General features: G+C 36.4%; 1 protein-coding gene across 1 annotated transcript; it reads left to right on the top strand.

The window, feature by feature from the left end:
* The first annotated feature begins 6,698 nt into the window (after positions 1-6,698).
* On the top strand, positions 6,699-8,485 carry LOC127075853 (transcription factor TCP9). The gene has a single exon (XM_051017346.1). The coding sequence runs from the start codon at positions 7,150-7,152 to the stop codon at positions 8,158-8,160; it is 1,011 nt and encodes a 336-aa protein (XP_050873303.1). The 5' UTR covers positions 6,699-7,149; the 3' UTR covers positions 8,161-8,485.
* Positions 8,486-8,992: the final 507 nt, after the last annotated feature.

The following is an 8,992-nucleotide window of genomic DNA, read 5'->3' as shown; positions in this document are numbered from 1 at the left end:
GGACCTTGTACTTGCCAGGGCAACCCTGAACCATGTTAATTGCAGCTTTCCCATGCTCGGCCAATGGGTTCTTCTTAACATTAGGACTTACGTCCTCAAAAAACAAGATACCGCTTCTCACAAGGTCTTGAAACTTGGTCTTGAGAGGATAACAGTTCCCCACATCATGTCCGGGAGCACCGGAATGATAAACACAGTGAAGCTCGGGCTTGTACCACCACTGAGGGTTGGTCGGTACAGCAGGTGGGTCACATGGAGTGATCAGCTTCCTTTCAACCAATGAAGGATATAGCTCGGCATAGGTCATTGGAATAGGATCAAAAGTGACCATTTTCCTATCATAACTACTACTGGTATTGTTGTTGTTTCGAGGCTGGTAGGCCTGCTATTGCGGACGATGTTGTTGTTGTTGATATTGTTGATGTTGTTGTTGGTGGTGCTGATAATGTTGATTTTCCCTGAAGGCATGTGCTATATGAGCCACCTGGTGCTGGTTACTGGAAGGGTGCACAGTCTTCCTCTTCATAAAGGGTCTTCTTTGTTTAATATGGGGAAGACATGGCATGTGCTTCTCCATCTTTCTTCTTGGCAAATGCCCCATAACATTTGGCAGAAGAGCCTTCTTCTCGGGTCAGGCGTCCTTCCCTGACTCCTTCCTCTAGTCTCATCCCCATGTTCACCATCTCGGTGAAGTCATAGGGAGCACTAGTTATCATCCTTTCGTAGTAAAATGAACTCAAGGTCTTCAGAAAGATCTTGGTCATTTTCTTCTCTTTAAGTGGAGGCACAATCTGTGCGGCCAATTCACGCCACCTCTGGGCGTACTCCTCAAACGTTTCCTTCTCCTTCTAGGACATAGCCCTCAGTTGGTCCCTATCGGGAGCCATATCAATGTTGTACTTGTACTGCTTGACGAAAGCTTCACCAAGGTCGTTGAAGGAGCGGATGTTCGCACTATCCAGGCCCATATACCATCTCAATGCGGCACCGAACAGGCTGTCCTGGAAATAGTGGATGAGGAGTTGATCATTATCAGTCTGAGTTGACATCTTGCGTGCGTACATCACAAGATGGATGAGAGGGCAAGTGTTTCCTTTGTACTTTTCAAAGTCAGGCACTTTGAACTTGATAGGAATCTTGACATTTGGCATGAGGCACAGCTCAGCAGCAGATTTACCGAAGAGGTATTTCCCTCTTAGAGTTTTCAGTTCCTTGCGCAGCTCAAGGAATTGATCATTCATAGCATCCATTTTCTCATACACATCTGGGCCCTTAGATGGCTCAGAGAGATAAATGGTATCGTCAACTCTCGATAAAGTGTGCACAACTGGAGATGGTACAGCAAGGACCGGGCTAGATGCCGGCAGAGAAGCAAATGTAGGGGTGAGACCCTCTGAAACAAAATTGGCGGGCATCCCCCAGGGAAACCCGGCTGGCATAGCAGGCAGAGCAAAATAAGCACTAACAGCAGGCACGGTAGAGGAAGCAACCTCTGAAATGACCGTTCTCTAGGGAGGAGTTGAAGGCGTTGGAGAAGACTGACTTTGGGCGGCCAAGAATGACTCCATCAGGGCAGTCAATCTTGCCACGTCCTCCTTAAGTTCTTTGTTCTCTTGCTCGAGATGATCCATTAGCTTTGAAGAATTCGCTCTGGTGTTGTACCGGTGCGTCAGCTTGTCTTTGAAATAAATGAAGAACATAGAGTTAGACCATTGACCAAGAAGCCCTGAACAAAACCTGCTTATGCATATAATGCATGCAATGGCCAAACTGACTGCGAGATCACCTTCAACATTGTCATAAAAAAGGAGAGTGTTGAAAGACGAATCATTAAGGTAAGTTTCTCTATCGAGAGAGCCACTAGAAATCCTTTCAGACTCAGAATTACCGGGCAAAATTATAATGACCAGAACTGAACAATTGTTAACTAGACGACAAGAATCTAAACTAGAAGATGTTTGTGTTCTACCTAAAGGGGAAGAATCATTACTTCCAGAATCACTAGATAAAATTACACTGTGATTATTTACACAAGTCATGACTAAATAAAAATTGGTGCAAATAAATAAGCTCAGGGTAAGAAACCTAGAGAAAATGAAGTATAGTGAAGAAGGTAGAAATTAAATGCAAACGGGAAAACTCTGTTATAAAGAAGATGAATGGGTCACTAGATAAAATTGCACGGTGATTATTTACACGAGTCATGACTAAATAAAAATATGTGCAAATAAATAAGCTCAGGGTAAGAAGGGTACCTGGAGAAAATGAAGTATGGGGAAGAAGGTAGAAATTAAATGCAAACGGGAAAACTCTGTTCTAAAGAAGATGAACGGTCAAGAAAATACTCTTTATAAGGAAGGAAATCGCTCTCACAAAGGAAAACTGACTCCTAGAAATGACGAAAAATATCCCAAAAGGTCAAGAGACCTTAGTATAGAAGAAAGAGAGCACTAGACCATATCAAAAGGAAAACGGAAAGTTACAAATACACGATAAAATTTTGAGAAGATTTTGCCTTAGAAATACAAGTGAACTCAAATGTCCTTGAGAAAAGTGTCATACCCTAACCTGCGAGCCTAAAGCCACACGTTTGAAAAACTGGTGAAACGTCTCAATGATAGATAATGCATTTAATACGCTTATTCTCCATTACTCTGTAACAACTCCACGGTCTTCCACTTCTCCTTATGGTCGGATGCGATAACTAAGTGTCGACCACAACTTTGAAAGACTTCCCAGTTGATGAACACCCGACAAACCTCGGGGGCAACTGTTTCGAGCCGACCAAAGACCCAATATAGGAGATCCACATATTCATCCCAATAAAAATTATTCAACATATATAGGCAGCACCTGTGAGATTTAAGTTCACTTTTTGATCTCTAATTTTTCATTTCACTCATCTTAGATTCTGAAATTGAATTGTGCATTGGAGTGATAATCTTGCGGGTCTTCCCTTACCACCGTATCGGAGATCAACACTATCGCTTCAAGAGTCTCACGTAGTCAATCAACATCAATCCTAATTTCCATACATAACAACTTTAATTTTAGACTCTGTTATTTTATGAATCATGATTTTAAATTATTTAAAATATTATAATTTTATTATATATTAACTTTAATGCTAACAATATTGAGGATGATTATTTTATCTTTTCAATCCAAGCAGATTCATGCACACGCCCATAGTCACAACATTACTACATCAAGATTAACACATCCTCTTGATGCATCTCTTCTACAAAATACACATGTACGCAACACACGCTCTATTAGTATTGACTTTTCGACATCAAGTAATTGTCATTGCTGTCCTTTTTTTATTATATCATGGTTCGTTCTCTTTATGTTGTTTGTTTTCTTCCACTAAAATTACGTCGTTGTTTCTCATTAAACTTTTATAGTCTAAAAGCATAACAATTTCCTTCTCATTTTTTCATGATGTCATTTCTTATCTTAATATCCTATGGCAAAGGGAATTTTCCACAGTATGTATCTTTTGCCCCATCTAATAATTTCTTTCTTTTTTTCCATTTTCACCATGATTTTTAGTTTCTCATATTATATACTCCACTGTTCGGATTAAATGTGTTTTCTTCTTGGTATTATAATCACGCCTTTAGAACTATTTATTTCCTAATAAAAATATAAACTAATATCTCACTCATAAAAGATATATATATATATATATATATATATATATATATATATATATATATATATATATATATATATATATATATATATATATATATATATATATATATATATATATATATATATATATATATATATATATATATATATATATATATATTGAATGCCAGTAATTTTTAATATATATTCCCTCCTTTCTCTTTTATAAATAAACTTTGGTTTTGGTTTTTAGGTTCATTGATTAAATAATATATTTAAAATTATTCAATAAATCTAAAAGTTAAAATTTATTTATAAAAGAGAATGGAGGAATAACACTTATACTCTCCAATCTAATACTCCTCAATCTAATGAAACACTTTTAACAAAGAAAATGATCAGAGTTCATATGAGACTCAAAACAGAAAAGATTATGAAAATAAAATTTGAGATCAGAATATTGACAAATAAAACTTAAATTCAATCTATAATGTTAAAATAAGTTTGGTTCTACATCTACAATCCTTAATTTTTTATGATAACAAAATATAAAGAATAATTGTATACTCTAATAGTTTGTTGAGTGTACAAAATCTGAAAAAAAGACAGATGTTGGATAAAGCAGACTCTGAACAAAGCAGACGTTGAACAAAGTTGAACATCATTAGACTCTAGACTTTGAATATAGATACTTTGAACTCTAGATAGAGAGACTATGGACTCTAGACTCTGGTCATCATCAGAGACTCTAGACATCATCAAACTCTAAACTCTAGACATCGTCAGATTCTGAACCAAGGTTAAAATACAAAGAAGTACTTAACTTAAAGTCAACCTCTGGATATCGTAGTCAATGCTTCTGAAGTAAACAATCCAAAATTCCTCTGATACATTCAAGTCTCATATTCTCTAGACTCTGAAGTATATCTTCAAGACTCTGAACTCTGACCAAACTTCAAAATATCTCATATATGAAGCCAATGATTTAGAGAAAATGATTGAATAAATATTCTAGAAGATAGTAAATTTTAGCGGCAAAATCAAAAGGATTGATATGCTGATATTCTCAAGGACTGTACTACCAACGACTATCAAAGATTTTCTCTCCATTATCCATAATTTTCGGCAACCTTGTACTACTATTACAACTGTGGAATTAAAGAAGTTTCCAATTCTATCATCCAATGGTGTTATTCATCATTTATATATATGTATGTATGTATATATATATATATATATATATATATATATATATATATATATATATATATATATATATATATATATATAGATATATATATATATATATGACAAAGAATTGTGAAGATATAACAATCAACATACGACGGACTTTATTGGTGAATCATATTTATGAATGTAAAGAATTTCAGTAGAGAAAATCAATTTTGAAAAAGAGAAAATAGAGAGAAACACTTAGCACTTTATTTCATATATTCTTAAGTGTAATTTCAATTTATCACTTTATGTATTTTCTTATTTATAAGCAATATTATAAACACAGACCTTGTATTTAACTATTGTTAAATTCCTTGAGGGACTAGGTTTTAGTCTGTAATCTCAAAAGTCATTGACGGATAGTCTTTGTGTTGTAATTCTTTAAGAGATTAAGTTTAGTTAGAATTCTTGAGAAGTCATTGACATGTAATCTTTGAGATTGTAATCAGTTTGATTATTGGATTAAGTCCTGTTGAAAAGGCAAAATTATTCGAGTGCACTGAACTAACCTAGTTAATGGTGAATTAGGATAAAAATACCTTGTCATTTGTATCATTGTTGTTATTGTTTTTGGATCACGAAAATTTTCCATATTTGAAATTCAATCCAATCCCCTCTTTCTTATGTTTTCTTAACCTTCATATCATACATTAGATCCAAAGACCGGTCTTCCTCCTTGTCTTCAACATTCAAAAGAGACAAGGATAAAAAGGAAAGATTAGACATAAGATAAGGATCACAAAGAAAGTCGACCATCATGATTTTCTTCATAATTTTTATCAAAAACAACTTGAGCATGAAATTATTTGCGAGTATTATTAATACACATGATTCACTACTCCACTTCTCGTTTTGAATAGTCACTCTCAATCTAACTCGATCAATTATTTCGAGTCATTGACATATCAATTAGGTAAGGGAGGCAAAACAGATTCAACCCATGAAATAAAACAAGGCTCACACTTTTCAACGCGTCTGTCTCATCCCATTTCGTTTTGTTGCAAACACAGACATTAACATAAATTTTAATGACAGTGTTTATATATCTATCTTATCATGCTATCATTTTTTTAAGGATAAATCAAGATTTTAAACTTACATCTTCAACTATGTCTATTTCACTCTATCCCAATTTTTTATAAACTTTTATTGAACAAAATTAAACGGGACAAAAAATGTCCATTTAGCCCACATATAATTAGGATCAAATATATGCCATACTTTGATGCTCAAACCCACTATCCCTTAACTCACATAGGCTAGTTCATAAAATATCTAACATTATTTAAAAATCAAGATAAAAAATTAATTTATTTACAAAATTCACACTTTATAATCCAACTAAATATCCTTTATAAAAAAACAAAATCGTGAAAGTTCATACAATACAAAAAAAAAAATCAACTAATACGTTAAAAACAAATGTTATGGAATTAAGGCTAGAACAACTTCTAAAATCACTATTCAACTTTACATTTTAATATAACTTTAACTTTTATAGAACTTTTTCCTTTGAATTAAATCAAAATTACATTTCTAAATATATTTTGTATCGATATACAAAGTCTACTTTTTTTTGGTTAAAGTAACTCTTCTTTTACACATAATGTATTTCTAACTCCATTTTGTCACATTAAATCTATTCTATTTTGATTTTCCACACATAAAAAGATCATCAAATACCTATGATGTCATATAAAGAAACATATTTATCCAAATGAAAAAAAAACTATACAAAAAGAACCAATTTCCTTATCCTTCAAATAGTTCATGCCATCATCAATTAATCATGCAAGAAAGAATCTTATCAAGTTCCATACTCTTTTTTCTTTCTTTTTCTTCTTTTTCACCCTCTTCCTCATCTTCACTCTCTTTTTAACCTATTTTTGTGTAGTTTGCCAAACAAGTGAATTACATTGACCAAAACCTTCCTACCATTAACCCCATAAGATGGGACCCATCCCATGGATTAGTCCTTATCATAGTAGGTCCAATAACGATCACCGTAGATTTGTTTCCATGTAGTAATATCATATGAGACGGTATCATAAGGGCCCCATCATCTATTATGTCACTAGTTACTACCTCCCTCTCTCTATTCCTATATTAAAAATAACCCTCTTACTCTTCATTCTCATTCTCTCTTCTCTTGTGCTATATATATTCACACAAACCTTCACTCTCGCATTCTAAGTTAAACACTCATAACAAATAACAAAACATCTTCCTAGTCCCTTGTCTTTGTGACCGAGTTTCTTTTCTATTTCTTCATTCATGTCTCAAGATGTTTCTAGAAACATTGATCTCACTCTCGGAGAACCCAAAGAGGAACTGGAAACCGAAGATGGGTCGGCGGTAAAGGTGATGCAGGTGCCGGCGGGGATACCTATGTCTATGTCTATGCAAGTGAACAAGACGTTATTCCAAGCCCAAACTCAAGCACAATACCAGGCCCAAGCTCAACCGCCGGTTCAAAAAAGAGCATCCACTAAGGACCGTCACACCAAAGTAGAAGGTCGTGGCCGGAGGATTCGAATGCCTGCCACGTGTGCGGCTCGGATCTTCCAACTGACTCGAGAACTCGGACATAAATCAGACGGCGAAACAATCCGGTGGCTCCTCGAGCATGCTGAACCTGCCATTATTTCCGCCACCGGAACCGGCACCGTCCCCGCCATCGCGATGTCTGTCAACGGAACTCTCAAAATCCCAACAACTTCCCCCAGCAAAAACTCCGACCCGGAACAACAACAACAATCTGAAGACTCTCCCGAAAAAAAGAAACGTAAACGACCAGCGAACAGTGCTTACGTGGACATAAACGACAGCGCCGTTTCAGTTTCAGCAGGTTTAGTAACAACCTCCAACGTAAACACAAACATGAACCCAAACCTTAATAACACCGCGATAATTCCGCAACAAACGGCAATTCCGTTACAGCAAAACATGGTCCCCGTGTGGGCCATACCATCAAACGCCGTGGTTCCAGGCGGAAACGCGTTTTTCGTGGTCCCAGCAAATCAGCCTCAGTTTTTCACATTAGCTAGACCAATCTCCGGTTTCGTTTCTTCCATGGTATCACCCGTTGTTCAACTCCAACAAGCCTCTGCGTTATCCAACCCATGTTCAACCTCTCCGTCGTCAAAGTCCCCGGCAAGAGCCACCGTCATGGCGCCGAGTACCGCCGCAACAACCACCACCCCGCAGATGCTGAGGGATTTTTCATTGGAGATTTACGATAGACAAGAGCTTCAGTTATTGTCGCGTTCTTCCTCCAAGCATTGACAAGACGAAAGAGAGAAAGAGAACTACCAAGTTGAATTTGGTTAACGACGTCGTTTGAGAAGGGAGAAGAACACGTGCCCACGTGAGTGGGATAAAAAAGAGTGGGGACCACGTGCGTTAACACGAAGAGTGGGGAAGGGTGGGACCCACTATGGTGGTGCTGACTCCGTGAACCGTGCACTGGGGTACTACTAGTACTGTTATTATTCCACTCTACATTTATTTTTTTATATGTATGTATAACAAAAAAAAATTAATTAAAATTTAGAATTTGAATAACTGTTATTAATAGTATTGAGTTAATAATATATTAGTATTTGTGCTATTTACTGAAAAATTTTAAATATTTTGTTTTTTGAAAATAGATATGGGTCCACCTCATATTGCAGTCATGTGAGGGTGGGTACAGGGCCCAAGGGGAAATGGGCGAATGGGGTGGACCTTAAACGGGACCGTTTTAGAACAGTTCCCGAGGAATGGTTTTCAAGGTGGTCCCTACTCGGGTCATGTTAGTCATGTGACACGTGTCGAGTGATGAAATGTGGACAGGTGGGGTACCACTTTACAGTTCGACACGTGGTTTTTTTTTGTGTGGGGCCATGTTGCTGGTTTAGAACCTTTCTATTGGCTTTGGTTTGCCTGGCCCGAAGAAAACGTGAAGGGAGACGAGAGAATAAACGGTATCGGATGCTTGCCATGCTGGTTACTTTTGGAGAGGTTTCTAGTAGTTGTAAGAAAATGAACACTTTTGTTGTTGGTGCAACTTATTCTTTAGTGGAGTGTTGTTGGTAGATTTATGTTGTTGTATCCAAATGGTGTAGTTTGTTTTTTC

Source organism: Lathyrus oleraceus, chromosome 4 (assembly GCF_024323335.1).
Source record: "Lathyrus oleraceus cultivar Zhongwan6 chromosome 4, CAAS_Psat_ZW6_1.0, whole genome shotgun sequence".
NCBI classification, from domain to species: domain Eukaryota; kingdom Viridiplantae; phylum Streptophyta; class Magnoliopsida; order Fabales; family Fabaceae; genus Lathyrus; species Lathyrus oleraceus.
The sequence above is the reverse complement of the archived record's forward strand: the minus strand, read 5'-3'. Positions and strand labels throughout refer to the sequence as shown.

Excerpts from the sequence above, each read along its gene's own strand:
- LOC127075853 (XM_051017346.1), top strand. The coding sequence starts at position 7,150 with ATGTCTCAAGATGTTTCTAGAAACATTGATCTCACTCTCGGAGAACCC.